At 34.5% G+C, this 20,813-nt stretch overlaps 1 protein-coding gene across 2 annotated transcripts; it reads left to right on the top strand.

Moving 5' to 3' along the window:
* The first annotated feature begins 8,095 nt into the window (after positions 1–8,095).
* On the top strand, positions 8,096–11,617 carry LOC107782262 (uncharacterized). Of its 2 annotated transcripts, none has more exons than XR_012705211.1 (5): positions 8,096–8,232; positions 8,516–9,822; positions 9,912–10,273; positions 10,378–10,932; positions 11,024–11,617. XR_012705211.1 is itself a non-coding variant. In XM_075244511.1 (5 exons), exons 3-4 carry the CDS (start codon positions 10,014–10,016, stop codon positions 10,585–10,587), a joined length of 465 nt encoding a protein of 154 aa, XP_075100612.1. In that variant the 5' UTR covers positions 8,096–8,232; positions 8,516–9,822; positions 9,912–10,013; the 3' UTR covers positions 10,588–10,932; positions 11,024–11,617. The 2 variants fall into 2 exon arrangements, 1 of the variants encoding a protein (XP_075100612.1); XM_075244511.1 differs by having other exon boundaries at positions 9,912–10,268.
* Positions 11,618–20,813: the final 9,196 nt, after the last annotated feature.

The raw sequence follows: 20,813 nt of genomic DNA, 5'->3' as shown, positions 1-20,813 counted from the left end.
GGACTACGAGGCGACATCACGGGAGATTCCTCTGTACTAGATATTTACTTTGGGACAACGGATTGGTATTCCGGGAGATTCCCCTGCATATTTATGATTCAGACTACTGGACGAGATCCCGGGAGATCCTCTGTACATTTACGTTTGGGACTACGGGACGATATCCTGGGAGATCCCCTGTTGCTATCTCTGCGTACTGAGTTATATTATTTTTGTGATTTTATTCTTTATCGACTGTTAATATTTTAATTATACTATCGCATTTCATACTGTTTTACCTTTTATATATATAACCAGTAGGGCCTTGACTTTCCTCGTTACTACTCGACCGAGGTTAAGCTTGGCACTTATTGGGTACCGCTGTGGTGTACTCATGCCCTTTCCTGCACATTTTTTTCGTGTGCAGATCCAGGTTCTTCTGCTCAACCATTCTATCAGTGAGGCGGGCGATATCAGAGACTTCGAGGTATATCTGCCGCGTTCGCAAACCTAGAAGTCCTTCTCTATTCTCCCCTTTAGCTTTAGACTTTCTGTATTTATTTTTGATTAGATATTCTGGAGTTAGAACACTATGTAGTTTTCTATAGCTTGTGATTTCATGAGATTCCGGATTTTGGGATTTTGATTCAGTTTTGAGAGTGTGTATTGTATATGCCGAGCGATATTTTAAACTCTTTTATTATGTTTTATCCGCAACTTGCTAGTTTCGTATTTCGTTTCTTTTTTTTCCGCAATTTGGTAGGCTTACCTAGTCGTAGAGACTAGGTGCCATCACGATAGTTCATGGAGGGAGAACTTGGGTCGTGACATTTTTGAATCTTTATAGCTCCATCACTATCCGACATTATCTTATTTATTGCTATTCATCAAATATCCACCATAAAGTGCTTGATCTATCATTGAATATTAATATTGGCTACGATTAATCATGTCTTTCAATAAATCTAATTGAATAAATCAAGATATATTTTTGGGTCATACACTTACTCCAATCCATCAGTAAACCATTAATACACCAAGAAAAGGAAAGGAGAAGAGGAGAATTGAAAAGGAAAAGAAAAACTAAAAGAGTGCTCCAATCTTGAATTGCTTGGTAGCAAAATTGTCACAGGAGATTACAACAATCCCGATCAGTTTCTCACATCTGGTCTATCAAATTTAGAGTGAGATAAGTAGATTTGCAAAGCTAAAAACGGTTATGCTTGCATGAAATAGATTTTCATTGGCTTTGAAATAGTACTCACAGAATTGTATGTAGGAAATTTTGGGTTCGCCCATAAGGGGTGATTTAAGGTACAATAAGGTTATTAGTTAACTCTAATATTCTCTATAAAAGTACATTTATACTGTACAATAAAACAAATTCTCAGTAGTAATTTCTACACTCTCTTCTCCTAAAATCATACTAGAGTTTAAAGTGTTGAATTAGGGGTTGATCCAACACACTGTGACAACCGTCGCTGACTAGTAATTTTAGTTGCGGTTCATCTGTTTCTTCCATTTTCGCTACGCGAACAAGTAAGTTCTCGTTTTACAATTCACGCGCTATATAATGTGTTTAGTTTAACGTGTTTCTTCATTGGTATCAGAGCAATCCCTGGCATAATGAATCCATTTGTCACAATTATATCATTTCATTTTAGCAACTTTGACATGTTTGGGATATCTGCTCTTGCATTTTTAGTCTTTGCACTTTTAGCAGCCTGAGCTGGTTGAGTTTGAGGTGGCTCTCTCTTCTTTCTCCAGTTCTTTTCTTTCAAACGCTCTTGGTTTTGGAGGTTGTTTCCATGTGCAACTCGGCTATTGGCTTTGTATCCTCAAGTCGTTCCTCCTCTGACACAAGATACCTCCGGACATCTTCTAGAGTTGTGATTTGCTCATTATGGGTCAAATGCATTTTCATATAATCCCAAGAACTAGGTAAAGAGCGTATGACAACTTGGATTTTTTGTTTATCAGTTAACACATGGCTAACATCTTTCAACTCCCCAAAAGTATTTGTCATTTGTCTCAGGTGTGTTTTCAATGAATGTTCTAGGCATTTCTTATATGAATCAAATTCGATCGTTAAGGATCACAGCCTTGTAGTGGAATGGGTACCAAATGTATTCCTCAAACATTCCAAAGATCCATAGCTCTTTGGTGATCCTTAAAATCTCTTAGGATATCATCACCCAAGGTGCTCAACAACGTAATGCGAGCAATGGAGTTCATTTTCTTTCAATTGTCATAAGCTTCATGCTCACGCCTATGCTGAGCAGTGTTGTCATCCTCAGGCTCAGCCATGATATTGTTAATGGCCTCTAGAGGTTCTTGCTCCTCTAGCACATACTGAACTTTCAAGCTCCAAGTTTTGTAGTTATCACCATTGAGTTTCAACTCTTTATCAGCAACAATATTTTTTGAATCAATTGTCATTCTTTATAAAAATAAAAAACTATTATGAGGATCATACAAAATAAAATAAAAAATGACACAAGGCACTATGCTGAACAAACATACATATTATGACGCTAAGCAATAATTAATTTGATTAATAAACATATATAATAATCATGGAGTCGAAAGTTCACTATGTTCTCAATCATCATCCAAAAATTAAAATATTATGAAAATTAACCTATTCAATTATCTAGCCAAGCATTTTAACTATTTTTAAGACAACATTATTATCTATCTGATTTTATAGTCCCATATGGATCATAATATTAGCATGCAAATAAAATTAATGTCAAATTAATTCATTTATTACATGCTATGCAAATTCACATACAAAAATATAATGTTAAACTAGGTAACAAATTATACATGTTAAACAAATTAACAAGTAAATATAATGATAAGCAAATTAACATTTCAAGCATGCTAAATAAATTTAATGTTAAATAAATTAACAAAAAAATCTTATGTTAATCAAATTAATAAAGTTAATGTTAAAAAGAATTATAATTTTCATAAAAGAATATATATACTAAATTTATATTCTAAAATTTTAAGTCTATATGTTTAATTTTCGAAATATGAAATTAGCAAAAAAAAAAAAAACAGAATCTTTTGTGATTTTGTTTAATTAGGCCATGAGCCCAAATAAATATGAGAAATTTTCATAAAACACTATCTTTTAGTAGCAATTAGTCATCTATAGATACTATTTGCTATATTACGGATTATAAATACATTTTCTGTGGTCATAAGATGTATTTGACGTATTTAAGCTATTGTATTCATGAATACAATAGCAAAAATAGGCGTGAATCAGGGAAGTGCAGCTAATCAGTTGTTGTATTCGAGTGTATTCGATTGTATTCATGGAGTGAAACATGGGATTACAGCTGCAAGCTAATTGTATTCGACTGTATTGACGACGTGAAATAGGGGATTACACTATTTTTAAAACGAAAAGTGAATCAATTAACATAATAGACTCCTAATATAACTCAACAAACTCAATTATAACACACAAATTTTATATTTTCAGTTATAAAAAAGATTCTCAACCGAAATAATACCCCAAAAATATAGCAATCTTCAGAGAAATTATATAATACATTTGAATACATAAATTATATTAGTTAAAAAAATATATGAATACATTCATGGCATATAGCGAGATAGTGAATACAATAAAATACATAGAATACATTGGGATACATTGAAATACAATGAAAAAAAGACAGTGAATACAATGAAATACATGGAATACAACGAGATACATTGAATTACAATGAAAAAAAGACAATGAATACAGTGAAATACATGAAAATACATTGAAATATATTAACAGAAAATCAACTAAATGCCGAGCAACATACATTGATCTTCCTCAATTTGAACAAGTACTAAGGAAAAAGATGGGATCTTGGACTTAGTATACGGTCTTTACTTTCTGCTGAAAAAGGATAATATTGAACTGAGGACAGGAAATCAGAAAATTTCCTCTCTTTGACATTCAATTGAAAGCTAAAATCTCTAAATTCTCTAAGAGGAGGAACCCCGAAAACGTCATAGTTTTCTGTTTCTTGGATGTAATAAACCAATTTCCCGATCAATTTCTTCGTCGATCTCTTTCTTGTTTGTTTTCCGTTTCACGGTTATCTTCTTTCTCTTCTTCATGCACATCGAATAGTATGCGGCAATTTATACTCCCAAAACCCTTAAATCATAGTAATAGCAACTTCAGAAAAAGTATCATACGAACTAAACAATTCGAAATCAGCATCTCTAAAGTAGGCTTTGCACAAATCCGGTGGAAGGAGGAGGAGATCAGAAATTTTAATGGGATGGGGGAAGAGAATGAGATGTATCAAAGTAGAGAGAGAAAGAAAATAGTGTAACTGATTAGCGTATTTAGTGGCTTAGGGTTAGGAGGTAACCAAAATTAAATATTTTGCCATAAACCTTAAAAGATATCTATATAATATAATTTTTTTAAATGGTATTTATTTAAAATAAATAAGGTGTTAACCTTTGCTATATGAGGTAAAAATTCCAATAAATATCAAGACAATTTAAAAGTGGCTAAAAGCCCATTTTCTTAATTCATCGGGAGAAATTCAAATATAGCCAGATTTACAACTGGTCGTTCAAAAATAGCCTAGTTTCAAAAGTAATTGAAATTTAGCCACTTTTCATGTAAAGATAAATCTGAGCGAAAATACTGTTCAAAACCCGAAAAATACGCCAGTATATTATACTGGAGTTCCAGCATAAGTATGCTTGAACTCTAGCATATTATACTGGAGTTTAGGATAAGTATGCTGGAACTCCAGCATATTATACTGGAGTTCAGGATAAGTATGCTGGAACTCCAACATAATATGATGGGGTTCCAGCATAAGTACACTAGAACTCCAGCATAATATACTGGAGTTCCAGTAAGTATAATATACTGGAGTTTGGAGCACCGGTGCTCCAGTCTCCAGTATATTATACTGAGTCAGAAAAGTATATCGGTCCAGCATAATATGCTGGAGTTTATACATAGGTGCACCGAACTCCAGTATATTATGCTGGACCGGTCTCTGTTGCAGCAAAATAGTGGTTATTTTTCATTGACTTCATAAACGCTGACTATTTTTGAATGACCAGTCCGAAAACTAGCTATACCGTGCTATTTTTACTAATTCATCCAAGCTTCTTCGGCCATTAGCCTTAAAATTACAAAGCAATTTTTACTGGGCCTTTAGCCCAATTCTTGAATTTGCCCATTAATATTTTTTACAGAAACTAGGTCTTTTTTTAAAAAGAGAAAACTACCGTGTATGGCCGTTGAAAAAAAGTATTAGCCCAAAGTTTTGCACGTAACCCAAAATATCCAATCGGATAAAACTAATATCAAATTATAGCACATCGGATAAAACCAACAGACCAAAAACAAAAGACAAAAGTAAATTTTGGTACTAACTTTTTTATATTCCCTAGATATTTTTCCTTCCCAATACCAAATTGTTTTCTCTTTCTTACTTTTTTATCTTCCCTAGATATTTTTACTTCCCAATACCAAATTGTTTTCTCTTTCTTAAGTATCACACTTGACTTTTTACTTTTTTTTTTATATTTTTTTACTTCTTTTCTTCAATTATTTTATTTCTTAACACCTTTCCCTCGCTTTATTCTTGTTAATAGTACTACTAAAAATCTTTGATTGAACATAAAACGTTATTAAAAAAATCAAGATTTTTTCATCAGCTAACAATTATTTTACTATTTTCCCAACAGTAATACCTTATTACATTACAATTAAGTCTTTGATTCAATGGAAAACAATAAAAATCAAGACTTCTTACATCAGCTTTAAAAAATATCAAGTGTTGCTCTATAACCAAACAAAGGAGTGAAGCTTCTTTTTACAATAAACCACACGCCAATCCTTTTTTCCCTTCCCTCCAAAAGGTTTTCTTTTTTAGGAATTCTCACACATAATTAGTGGTGATTTTCATCTCCTTTCTTTAGTTAATTTCCAAGTTCGACTTAGTCTTTTTCAATCATATAAGTGGAAAACAATAATTGAGAAAAGTTCAATCATATATACATGTATAAAGTGTGTGTGCGCGCATATATATGTATGTATAAAGTTGTATATTATAGTTTTGCAGAAAAGTTTATATATATATATTGCAATGTATAAATATTGTATCCTAAGTTCGACAGTGTATCCTTAGTGTATATTGAGCCTATCTCGAGTGTGCTTGTGTATCTAAAGTGTATATATCTGTGTACCTCAAATGTATTTTGTATCGTGAATGTATAATTTGTCTGAACAATGTATCAAAATTGTATATACATGTGTATTTTCTAATATGTAAACATAGTGTATATAAATTATATACACAGTTTGTATGTGTAATGTGTGCAAACTGTGTATTTAGAGTGTATCATGTATTTTTGTATTGTGACAGTTTTTTTTCTATATATTTTGTATAGTTACATCTATTTTGTATATATTTTGTATAGTGACAGTCTATTTTGTATATTTTTTATATAATGACAGTCTATTTTGTATATTTTTGTATAATGACAGTCTATTTTGTACATTTTTTTGTATAGTGACAGTTTATTTTGTATATTTTTTGTATAATGACAGTCTATTTTTGTATATATTTTGTATAGTGACAGTCTATATTAGTATATTTTTTGTATAGTGAAAGTCTATTTAGTATATACATTGCATAAAATTTGTATATAGGGTGTATCACTGCATCTTCCAATGTATCCATAATATATCATTAATGTATCCCGAGTGCTTTTGTGTATCCAAAGTGTATAGACTGTTCTACAATATATAAATTTTGTATAATTTAATGTACTAGTTTGAATCTTGTTAGTACCATCTTGAAACCCTCTACAAAAAACAAAACATAACACCCAAAATAAAAATGAAATAATCTCTGACTTTAGCATTATTATAAGCCCAAAAGGCTGAAAAACAGACCTGAAGACAACAGTTCGATTAGAAGGTCTGCCATTAGATCAAACAGTAGCCTAATAATACCAGAAGCAAAATTAGATCATAAAAAACTGTTTTTTATTGTTTTAGAAATTCTTTTTAATAACATTAAGAAAAAATTGGAACAAAAATGAAGGGATCTTATGAGTTGAAAGTAGGTGGAATGCTTAAGATGGGAATTGGAGCTGAGGGACTTGAGAAGAAGCTGCTTCCATGGCGCTGTTGCAGATCTACTCATTTTCGAATTATTTTTTCAAATTCTGAGGAGAATTTTTGTATTTTTGGCTGCTGAAGTAAACTGCAATTTTTTCTATTCTCCATTTTTCAACAATTTTGCTTACTATTTTCAGGTTTGACTATGGCGGATGAAAATATTACCAATGGCAAGGTTTATGACGATGCGCCGGTGGAGATCGCCGTCGATGAAACATTCGATGCTGCGTCGAAAACCTTTGCACTGAAACAGAAGATAACGGCACTGGAGCAAGAGAAATTCCAGCTTCTTCACGAGAACGATGTCATCAAATAGAGAATCGAGAAACTGAAGAGCTCAATCGAGGAATCACAGAACAAAAATTGGAATTGCTGAAGAAAAAAGCAGAACGCAGTACTTTTGGGATAACCACTAGAATTATTTTGGACTATAAAATGTGTATTTTAATTTTGGGCTACCGGATATTATAGGTTTGGCCCGAATGGCTATAAATGTTATTTGCTCTTTTAAAAAAGGAATTATGGGCCTTCAGCCCAATTTGGCAGAGTTGCGAGCAACTTTTGAACCCAACTTCCTAAAAACCACTTTTTTTTTTAAATTTATTATAGTGTAGGCTTTTTAGGAAGAGAAACTACTTTCTTCTTCATGTGCAACATGCATTAGCCGCCGCCACCAACATTTTTCAAAAGACTTTTTCTTCTGAAATTTTCATTCCTTTTTTTAAAAACGGAAAAGGTTCAAAAATGCCCTTAACCTACTAGAAATGGTTCAAAAATATCTTCCATCCACCTATTGAGTTAAAATTACCCACAATATTTTTTTAAGGATTAAAATTGCCCCTTGAACTAACGTATGACTTTTGGGTTGTGCAAGACTATTTCAAAATCCACGTGACATTATTCAATTGGTCAACACTCAACCCATAAACCCGATCCCATATAAATGAATACCCATTAATAAAACTCAATATGCTTTACTCATTTGCATTTCATGACACAGACAAGAACCTAGGGTTCTTCAGTTTTCCTTTTTCTTCAAATGCGCCTACTTCATATATTCCAAAAAATCTAAGGTAAGGTTTTACTGCTTTGGGTGTTTACTTGTGGTTTGGGAATATTTGGGTAGTTGTAAATGGTGTCGTTTTCCATGCCTTTAGTGTGTTTAAAATTATATTTTTTAAATTTATATTTGTGTTGTTTATACTTTATTACTTGTAGTGGTCCATCTCTGGTTTTTATTCTTTTTGACTTCAATTTTGCATTAAAAAATTGGCCGTGGGGGTCCTTTTCTCTTTGAATATTGTCTAATATGGTCGTTTTCCTTTCTTTAATATTTTACATGTGACTCGGTTCAAGAATGGTTGAAAATATAGACTTGATTTTTAATTATGGGGGACAGTGGATTTGGAAACCACAACTGGCGTACCATAAAAAATTGATTCACGTATGGAGAGGTTATGAAGTGGACTTGCTATCTTATATTGATATATGTTGAGAGTTCAAAGAAAAACTCGATTTTAGTGAGGTGAGGCAACTTCTAGTAACTGTTCCATCTGGTATGTTCTCTGTGGTCGAGGGAGATGAAGGTATTAGATCTCTTCAACATCTATTGTCTGATAATTTCAAGGTTGTGAATTTCTTTGCGGTTGATGACTATGAAGGAGATATTGGGTCAATTGTAAATATTATTCACCACAATGCCAGTACTAATGTTCATATAAATGTTGGAACAGATTGTGATAGTAGTGAGGATGAGGAATGTGGTGAAACTGTATCTAGTGAATATGACAGTGACGAGTTGGAAGTTTATAGGAAACAAAGGAAGTTCGATATCAATGATAAACTGGACAAGTACAAAGTTTTGGATAATGGTATAACCTTTAAAGATCTTGATGAAGCTAAACAAGTTATAGACTTCTATGCAGTTGCAAATAAGAGGAGTGTTATAGTTAAGAAAAGTGACAAATCTAGAGTTAGTTATCGTTGTGTCGATGGTTGTCCTTAAATGTTTTATTTCGAAGGATGGGAAATATCAAGGCTTTAAGATCAAGACCTTAAATCAAGAACACAATTGTGATGAGATTTTTGAGAACAGGAGAGCTAATGTGGAAACTTTAGCTCATTATTTTAAGAAGAAAGTTCAGAATAACCCTAAATATAAGATTAAAGACATGAAGGTAGACTTGGAATCTGAATTTAGCCTTAATATAAATGAGTCAAAGTTGAAGAGGGTTAAGAGCCTAGTCTTGGACAAACTAGATGGTAGTTATACTGATGATTATAATAAGTTGGAGGCATATGTAGAAGAACTGAGGAAGAGTAATCCAGGATCTGATGTAGTGATCAATTTTTCCAAAGATGCTATGGAAGAAGGCAAAAGAAGATTTTTAAGGTTGTATGTGTGCTTCCAAGCTTTGAAGGAAGGTTGAAAAGGAGGTTTGAGACCGCTTATAGGATTGGATAGTACCTTTTTGAAAGGAAAAAATAGGGGAATAATGTTGGTTGCAGTGAGACAAGATTCGAGTAATCATTTCTATCCACTTGCTTGGGCTGTGGTTGATAAAGAAACTAAAAGAACTTGGAACTGGTTTGTGGAGTTGTTGAAACACTCTTTGGATTTGAAAGATGGTGAAAGAATTACCTTTGTATCATATATGGAAAAGGTATCTCAAATTTAATTTTATTTCCTCTTTAGTTTTACGATTTTTATGGTTATTTATACTTAATGTAAGCTGAATTTATATGTTTGCAGGGTTTGTTGGATGTTGTTAGTAACGTATACCCACAAGCAAATCATAGATGGTGTGTTAGGCACATTGAAGCTAATTGGAGCAAAAAATAAAAAAGTGGGGAGATGAAAAAACTTCTTTGGTGGTATGCCTGGAGCACATATGAAAAGGAGTTTAAAGATCAGTTAAAGAAATTGGGTCAGCTAGATGAGGATGCTGCTAAGGCTTTGGTGAGCTATCCACCCAAAAATTGGTGTAGAGCTTATTTTGACACCCAATGCAAGTACTTTATGGTGGACAACAACTTCACAAAATCTTTCAACTCTTGGATTGTAGAGGCCAGACAAAAACCAATTATAAAGATGCTTGAAGATATTAGGGTGAGGTTGGATTACTTTATTGTTTCAATTCTTTTAATGTTCTGTTATTTATTGTTTTAATTCTTTTAGTTTTTTGGTTGAAGTTATATTATTTTACTATTTTGTATAGGTTATGAACATGTTAAGGGATCACGAAGCTGAGATTTTACGTTGGAAAGATGAGTTTTCACCACATGCAATGCAGCTTTTTAAAGATTACAGAGTTATTGCCAACAACTGTAAGGTTGTGTTCAATGGTGACATTGGATATGAGGTGGTTGAGGGTACAGATAGGCATACAGTCAATATGGAGCTTAAGAGATGCACATGCAGGGCATGAAACTTGTCTGGAATTCCATGCCCTCATGCCATTAAGGCATTTCTCTATGGGAGACAAGATCATGTTTCTCAAATACATTGGTTTTATTCTAAGGAGGCATATTCGATGGTATATAGGCATAAACTCCAACCTGTTAGGGGAGAAAAATTCTGGAAAGTGGAGCCCCACCAGGCCATGGAGCCCCCTACTTTAGCTAAAATGGTTGGCACACCAAAGGTTAAGAGAACAAGAGAAAATGATGAAGCTAAAAACTGACAAGGGAAATGGTCTGCTTCTAGGAAAGGCCTGTTAATGACTTGTGAATATTGTGGTCAGCCAAATCACAATATAAGAAAGTGCCCATTGGTAATACTCACAACTTAATATGATTCTTCCCTTTCTACATTTACTTGTCATATTTTAACTGTCATATGTTAATACTTTGCAACTCATGTAGGCAAATGATAAGCGCAAACACTTCTTCTAAGATGAAGGAAATTCCCAATCAGCACAAGAATCTCAAGAATCTGCATCTTTTTCCATTCCAAAACCTGGACTAAATCAACAGAACAATCAGTCATGGAGTCAGCATTCTAGTCAACTATCAGTCTTGGATTATGATTCTGGTCCCACTTTAAGGCCTAAAGTGGTCTCAGAAGGAAAAACCCGGCTGCAAACTAGGATGATGAAGGAAAATACTGGAACCAGAAAAATAAATTTCATGGGAGATCACACTGGTGCTATGCCAACCAATCTTCCATATTCACCACAAAAACTGACATGGAAGGGAAAAGAAGCAATGACTACAACACAGTTACAAGCTGAAAAAGAGAAGATGATTTGCAAGCTTAAGGTTAGAAGGGGTACAAGAATGTAGAATTAGTTGGGTGTTTAATATTTTTGGTGTTATATAAAGAGAATGAAGGAATGACTTCAAACAATTAGTGTTTTTGCTGATTTGTGCTCGTACTGGTTGTTAGACAATTAAATATGGTGAAAGGTTATGTTAATGTTCAAGTTTATGACTAATTGTGACAATTGTTGTGTTTAATCTATGGCTACTTTTTGTTGTGCTATGTTAATCAGCTACATAACTGTAGTTTTTTTTTGCGAAAATTATATTTATTTTTTTCTTTAGAAAGAACAAATGTGAACGGAAGGAAAAAAAGGAAGAAAGGAGATTGATAATTCAATAACTCTAGTTGAAATAAAAAGAAAAAGTTGAAGAAAAAAGACGTAGAGGAGAAGAACTGAATTGGAACAATCTGACAAATACGTTATTTTAAAAGAGTTGGGTGTTGGGATTATTATTTAATGGATTGGATTTTTTGGAAGAGGTTAGAAATTCATAGTTTAATTAAGAAAAGGTTAGCTGATGTTAAGGGAGGGCAATTTTAATCCCCAAAAAAACGTTGTGGGCAATTTTAACCCAATAGGTGGATGGAAGGTATTTTTGAATAATTTCTAATAGGTTAAGGGCATTTTTGAACCTTTTCCGTTTTAAAGATAAAGATTAGGAGTAAAAAGTAAAAACCTCATGTTTCTTTTCTCTTCCTTTATTGTCTCTTGCGCCGCCATCTTCATTAATTTCTGGAACAAAGAAACTTTTTTTCCTCTTCTTTCTTTTATTATTCTGCCACTGCCATAGAGAAACTCTAGTTTCTTCTTTCCTCTTTTTTTTTCTTAAAAAAAATCAGCACCTTCAATTTGACAGTGTTCGTGATAGTGGCGCGATGGTTTTGAGGCAGCTGTTTATGGCGACATTAGGGGTTACAGACCGATAAACACAAATATGATAGTTATGTAAATATATGGCATGCTAGACTTGGTCATATTGGCCAATAAATAATGCAAATGCTAGCAAAATAAGGCTTGCTTTACAGCATTGAACATGTGAATTTGTCTACTTCTGAAAGTTGTCTAGCAGGAAAATCTGCAAGAAAACCTTTTTGGTAAGGCGACTAGAGCTGAATATTCTTTGCAATTAGTCCATTCCAATATTTGTGGGCCTAAGAATATTAGGTCTAGGCATGGAGCAAGTTATTTCATCACATTTATTGATGACTTTACTCATTTTAGTTATGTCTATATAATTTCTCACAAATCAGAAGCAATAAGTTGCTTCAAACACTATATGAACTTAGTGGAAAATCAATTAGACAAGAAGATAAAAACTCTTCGAACTGACCGTGGTCGTGAATACTTATCAACCCAATTTAATGGGTTATGTGATGAAAAAGGAATAATTCATCAATTACTATCCCAAATACTCCACAACAAAATGATATTGCGGAGAGAAGAAACATAACGCTCTTAGAAATGGTTAGGTCAATGGTAGCACAAGCTAACCTCCCAATTAATTATTGGGGGTAATGCGTTACTTACTGCTATCTATGTACTTAACCGAGTGCTTGTGAGTTACTACCATTCCATATGAGTTATGGACTGGAAGACAACCCGACCTAAGTGTATTAAGACCTTGAAGTTATGCTGCCTATACACATGATTCCCCTCACAAATATGACAAATTGGGCCCGAGGGAAAAGAAAATTATCTTTATAATATACTATGAACCTCAAAATGTTATGTATTTATAAGTCAGCAAGACAGTAGGACTGTAACTAATTTTGATTCAAGAGATGTCACGTTCTCAGAGGATGAGATTCCTAAGAAGGGAGAGATAGGTCAAGCATTATCTTTGTTTGAGATAATGGATCAACAAGCACAAGGATCACTTCATTTGAGTGAGAGAATTTTAGCAGATGATGAATTAGTTTCTCATCAACGACCTTCTTTATTATCAGAAGCAAATGAAAGTAATCCTTATACATTTAGTGAAAGTGACCAAATGGATCTTGTTCCAAGTTGGAGTGAGATGATCACAAATCATATTCCAAGTGGGAGCAGGATGAAAATTCTTGACCCAAGTAGGAGCAATATTGACCCAAATGGGAACAATGATGAATCACAAATAAAACGTGGTTTTCGTAAAAGGATTTCCCGCTGAATTTGATATTGTAGGCGGCGAGCTACTTATGATGCTCTTGCAAGAAGAAAACGAGCCTAAAAATGTCAAAGAGGCTCTTTCATGCCCTTATAAGGATAAATAGACAAAAGCAATGGAAGATAAATTGGGGTCTACGAGAGTCAACAACGTTTGGAAACTAGTTGACCTCTTTGAAGGACGCAAAGCAATTGGGAGCAAATGCGTTCTCAAAATAAAGCTCAAAGCTGATGGCACAGTTGAGAGATATAAAGCTCAACTAGTGGCGAAAGGGTATACATAGTAGAAAGGAATAAACTACAAAGAGACTCTCGCTTGTTGTATGATTTACTTCTGTTCGCCTGGTTCTAGCTATTGTTGAAAGAAATTTATTTGGAATAACCTGAGTGTTTTATTGAAAAGGGCCACAAACAAAAGGTTTGAAGTCTATTTATAGCCTCAAACAATCTTCAAGGCAGTGATATATACGCTTTCAAAATGTTGTCGTATTCAAAGGTTTTGCCATGATGGATGAAGACCATTGTGTGCATACCAAAAAAATCAAGGAACAAGCTTGTGATTTTAAAATTATATGTAGATGACATACTTATAGATAAAAATAATAAGGATTTTATAACCGAGAGAAAGTCATGGTAGTCATCTCAATTTGAGATGAAAGATATGGGTGAAGCTGCATATATTCTTGGAGTTAAGATTTCAAGAGATCGTCCAAAGAAATTATTGTATCTCTCACAATAGAATTACATTAGAAAAGTTCTTGAACAATTCAACATGCAAAATAGTGGCCTAGTTGACACTTTTATCAATAAAGTCCAGGCAGTGGGAAGTCAAATCTGTCCTAAGACTCTTGAAAAGATAGAAAGAATCAGCTGAGTTCCTTATAGGAACGCTGGAAGTCTAATATGATATTGTGCACTATATATATATATATATATATATATATATCAAGAAGTTGGTTTGGTTAGTAGATATAAAACTGACCCAGGTTTAGCACATTGACAAGCAGTAAAGAGGATCATGAGATATCTGAAGGGAACTACTGATTATGTGTTTTGTTACCAAGGCGGCAAGGATCTGTGATTTGTTGGATAGAGTGATGCTGATCATGGAGGAGATCTAGACGAAAGAAATTCTACCTAAGGATATATTTTTTACTCAGTAATGGCGCCATATCATGGAGTATTAAGAAACAATCATGTGTATCACTATCTACTATGGAAGCCGAATATGTGGCTCTCGCATCAGCAACACAAGAAGTTGTTTGGTTGAAAATGTTCTTGGAACACTTGTTGGATATTGTAAGAAAATACTGAACAATGTTAGTCTACTATGACAGTGAGGCTGCAATATCCTCTACCAAGGACCCTAAGTTTCATTGTAAAATTAAACACATAGATATCAAGTATAACTATGCGAGAGACATGGTTAGACGCAAGGTAGTGAATGTGAAGTATATGTCTATAAATTATATGATATTAATGTATAGGCGGAATACATATACTGTTCGCTTTAACCTAGCTACTTCAATTAAGCCTTGTACCTATTAGATACTTCAACCTCATTCAATGTGTATCTATTAAACACAATAAGCTGCCATGGGAAAAAATATTTTTCACATCCCCTTAGGCGCGTGGGTAAGTCCAAAATCATGTCTTTTTTTATTTTTCTATTTCTAAGAAAATTATATTTTTCCATTTGTAGGCACCCCCTTATCCTAATGGTTAATAAGAAGTAAACAACTTTTTACCACCACCTTTGCCGGTCGACCACCATCAACGGAGAACCACCATAACCACCCTCTCACTAACTTTTTTGCTCATCCTTTGATTGTGAAGAGAAAGAAAAGAATTTAACTAGACAATAGCCTTCCGGCGAAGGCTTTAACTAGGAACTCTATCGTTGGACATTTTTTAGATTTCATGTATATTGTTAAATTAGGTCCAGTGATTCAATCTTGTGAACATTTTACTTTGACAAAGAAATTGGTTTCCATAGAACGTTGTTTCCAAGGAGGCAACACTCGATTTCGTCGGCTGCAGAATTTCTCCAGCGACATCGACATCGACTTCTCTCCTTAATGACCAAAAACAAAAGCGTGTATGCCATAACACTCCAGCACATAAATTGTTCAAAGTCTTTCAAATAGACTAGCTAAGTTTTACCATTATAAGCATTTCTTTAGAATTTTTTTTTAAAAAAAGTAGTTATTCGAAGATGGCCGGGAAAAATAGTTTGAATCAATGGCTAAAATAATGGGTGAGAATGGATAAAAATGGCAGAACCAATTTTAATTTTCGTTGATTAGCAACCTTTTAATTTGTCTGGTAGATTTGTTATAGAGAAATGAATGATGTTGATTTAGGGTGAAAATGGAGATGGAAAGTGGGGCTACTGTGGGTGTAGAAGATGACGCGAAGAAGTGGTTAGAGGGGATAAAATTTCTGATATATTCCGCCTTCTGCAAAAGAGATATTAGTAGATTCATTGACCAAGCATTAGTAGATTCATTGACCAAGCATGAGTAATTATATATTTTTAGTACATTACTTATCTTAAATTTAAATGTTTTAATGCTAAATTATATTATATTTGTGCTTAATTGAGTTATTTTATGTGTAGTTACATTAAACACAAAATTTGGAGCAAAATAAAGATTTTATACACTATAAGAATAGAATGGTCCATGATCATTTATTGATCGGAACTCGGAAGCATTATAATGATATTATGGAGCAATTATTGAAGAGACAAATACAAAAGAAGACAAAAAGAAACAAGACAGAGAATTTTTAAAGCAAAACAAAGAAACGAGAATGAGAAAAGAAATGAAAGTTAGGCAGCAAATCAAAAATGTAAGCAAAGAAACCCTCCAGGCGCGCGAGCTACTTTGCTCACTTTACAGCACGTGAGGTGAGGGAAATTGCTCGCGTTTGAGCGTGCGCTGCATGGGTTAAAGCGAGCTCAAGCTCGCGGCAGAGGTGGCTTCGCAAAGGCTGCAGCGAGGTGGAGCATGCAATAGAGGTCGCGGCGCGAGGCCTGTCGCGATGTGCTCGCGTGTTCCGGGTTTAAAAATTATTTTGTCTCCTTTCTGATTTTGGATTTAATTATTTCGTCTAGGTATTTTTCATACACATATAAATAGTCATTACACATCATTTTTAGAGGCGAATTTGACATAAGGAGGTAAGAACACACTAGGAGCAAGACGGTAAATTCTTCTACGAGTTTTTCACTTCCGTCTTCCTATTTCTATTATTGGTTATGAATTCTAGTATTGTAGTTTTGCATACTATTATGAATAGCTAATTTGTTATCTAGAATTTTGATAGAACCTTTTGTAGGATAAATTCTTGTTATGTTTTTATATAGTTGAGTTGCTGGATTTCTCTACTTGTTCGAGTATGTGTTTACTGTTGTTGATTGAATGACTATCAATTAACTGTGCCTATTTAACATGTATTTCTTGGAAAAGAGTACATATTTAGTAGTTGTTGAACAACATCACTCCTAACGTATGTGAGGAATCAATACGAAGGGTTTAAAGGTAGGATTAGGAATAATGAAACCTTGATACGATCTTAGTGAACGGTAAACTAGTGCCAGATAGTGTAGTTCGAAAGAATATGTCTAGTAAATTGTGGTAGTTGCTCAGAATAGAATTATGACACCCGAAATACTCACGATCGGGAGAGAGTACTTAGGCGAAATTATAAAAGGCATAGCGGGAAGGATTCCGACAATTGGGGAAGTCATAACACTTGACCTCCTTAGTCTTGTCTTAAATTTCATCCTTGTTAGCTGATAAACTTACTACTTTATAATATTTGTTAGTTAATTAGTAGAAACAAAAATCAAATCTTTATAACTAGAAAATTTTCTGGACTTGTGTTTCTTAGCAATATTGAACAACTATAGCTAAGCCTTAGTTCTCTGTGGGATTCGACTCCGGATTTGTAAATCAGATTATATTTGCAACGACCGCTTAGTCTTTCTATAAGGCATAGTTGGACGTGATCAAATTTTAGCGCCGTTGTCGGAGAACTAACGGTGTAGCTGTAGGTGTACATATTGCTAGGTTGCAAGTTTGAACTTTTATTTTTGTTTTCTTGTATTTGATTTTTTTTGTTTTACTTGTTGATTTTTGAAATATGGCATCTTGAAATTCTGAGAGTCTTGATGTTGGTAATTCTACTTTTGATCCTCCTTATGCATATAGTGGAGGAAATCACCCACGAAAAAATTATCAAAATATTCCCGATAGCGAGTTATGTGCACCGACTCAATCTTATATGTGGAATGTGGGTGATATGTGTGGTGGTCAAGATGGTCACTTTCATGGTTGTGCTTATATTTATTATCTTCCCCAACCCCTTACTTTGATGGTTCTTCTTTTTATTGTGAAGTTAATAGGAACAAAGATCCAAGGGATGATGACCTGAAAGAGATCAAAGATATGCTAAGGTGCCTTGTGGAACAAAATAATGAGAAACAACTGCACATACAAAGGCAAGATGCTACTATTCGCAACCTGGAGGCATAAGTGAGTCAACTAGTTGAAGCATTTAATGCTCAACAAGACAATATTATAGATAATAGCCAAGAAGAGCATGAATTAAATATTAAAACTGAAGTTCTAATGGAGGAGGTTAGAGTAGAACGCCAACAATCTAACCAACTAGAATTTGAGGATGCCGATGTTGAAGAAGTAATGCTAGAATCAACCAGGGACATTGAAGATACAAATTTAGTTGACTTTAGTGTGATTGGTGTTGAGGAGGGTAAAATCTTGAGTTCATGTATTTGAGCATGTTTGTCACGACCCAAACTAAAGGGCCATGACTAGCACCCGACCACACTTGCCGAGCACCAACGTACATTTCATCTAACCTTCATTATTATCTTTTAAGGCTGACGTGATCAATATAAATGGTAGACCTAGATCATGGACAACCAGCAATAAAATATGACGGCATGAACATACATAGCAGGGGATGACCAGACAATCAAGAAACTACATATAAGGTATGAGCTACCACGCTACTATGAAAGACTATACAACAAAAACTAGCCGACAAGGCATACCAAACTATACATGAGCCGACACCTGTCTATGAGCCTCTAAAAGAACATAAGTGTTGCAATATAGCCGGAACAGGGCCCCGACATACCCATAATGTCTATAACAAAAATTGCATACCAAGACCAAGGCAAGTCCGGAGAAGGGATCTCGCCAATCACCGCTGAACTGGACAGTCTACTGTGGTGGGGGAGCTGCACCTGCCTGTCTATCAGGACCTGCAGCACGACATGCAGCGTCCACAAATAAAAGGACGTCAGTACGAATAAAGTACTGAGTATGTAAGGCAAGGAACCATAAATACGATCAGTAATGTAAGCAAGGATAGAGAATATACAACCTGTAACATCTTAGTACCTCTGAGGGATACTTACATGAAATGCATGATACATATGTATAAATACATAAACCTTTAAAGCATTCACCTCTGTGGGCATCATTATCATCATATCGTACCCGGCCATAATAGGCTCGGTAGAATCGTACCCGACCACGTGGAGCTCGGTAAAACCCAACTGATCAGTGGTTGCACAATAGGTGTCGTACCCGGCCAACTATAGCGTGGCTCGGTAGAGTAAAATAGATACATATATATAATGCATGCTCGACTCATGGAATCACATTCTAAACCTTTTGGAGTGACGTAAGGTCGGTATCCTCTGTACACGTTATTAAGACTAACTCTTCACTATGAACCTTATAAGATTTAGGAAGTACGAACAACATTGATAACATAAGAATAAGAGAAGCAACATTAACATCAATCATTCCATAAGAGGGAAAACAATGTAAGTACTGCTAGCTTCTAAGAGTAGAGTATCTTGGAAGATCGTTCATTACATTATGTACAATCGGAGTCGTGCAAAAGAAGGAAAGGGATAGCCTAACATACCTTGTATATACTGCCCCAATCTCAAGCTATGCAATTGTCAAAACTCCTTAGTCTACAATAAGAGAAACGATACTATCGTTATCATTTAAGCGTCATAACTATTATGTATCGACCACAACCTATTTTACGATGAAACGGACAGCACCTCCCCTATATATATGACCTCACACCATTCAAAACAATCACCAAACAGCCCAAACAACATCAATAATAAACATATTGAGCCTCCCAAAATAGTCCACACACAGCCTAATCACTCCATACATACGACGACCACCGTAGTCGTGTCAAACAACCTGGAAATGTTACGAATAACTATCAGCCCATAACCCTACATATATATGGTGTTTATCCACACCCTTACTACTCCAAAACTCCACAAGATAGTAGTAAAATACGCAGCCCAACAACAACGCAAAACAGTCCACAAAACAATAACATTACTTCCAAGCCTTTCGATATATATTTCACAAGTTCTAGCTACAATGGCTTAGCTGCAACTTGGATAATCTTAAATACATATAGAGTAAGAGGTTCCTTACCTTTATACAGAAATAACAACTCCAATTTGACCTTAAATTTCCATGAAATATCCCTCCAATGCTGCCACAACAACAAAAAAGCGAAACTAGCGATCAATTAGTGTTTTTCAGCACTAGAATCACTTTAGAAGGCTTGAAATCACCTAGGATTGATATTAAGAACATGAGGGAGTATTTACAGAACATAAACCCTTTAAAACAACCTCCCACATGAGCTGGAACGACACAAAAATGAGCAACAACAAGAAGAACAAGAGACTTACTAGCGCCACGGAATTCCCGACACTTGATTTGTGTTGTTTGCCCTTTTTTTGGGTCTTGAATCTTGAGAGAACCTTGAGAGGATGTTCCTAGGGTTCTAAGGTCTGAAAATAGTGAAAAGAAATGACTTAAAATGGGTTGGAGTCATCCTATATAGGTCCAAATATCTTAAACCGACTTAGTGGGCCCCATAGAGAGGTGCTTGGCGCAGTCTCGCAAAAACGCGAATATCTCTCTACTCCGAGATCGTATCGATGAACGGTTTAATGCGTTGGAAACTAGACTCCTAGATCTTTAATTTTGTTGGTAGATCACCCCGTAATTCCTTGTAAATTATGAGAAAATATTAGAAACATTTGACCCAATGTTTAAGTAAAATTATGAACCTAAGTTGCGACAACCTTTGTCGACTTTTGTTTCATAACTCGTTTGACTTCAAGACTTATGATACGGATATTATATGATTAAAAT

This window comes from Nicotiana tabacum, chromosome 22, assembly GCF_000715075.1.
Source record: "Nicotiana tabacum cultivar K326 chromosome 22, ASM71507v2, whole genome shotgun sequence".
NCBI lineage: Eukaryota > Viridiplantae > Streptophyta > Magnoliopsida > Solanales > Solanaceae > Nicotiana > Nicotiana tabacum.
Note: the sequence above shows the minus strand (reverse complement) of the source record. Positions and strands in the feature narration are given on the sequence as shown.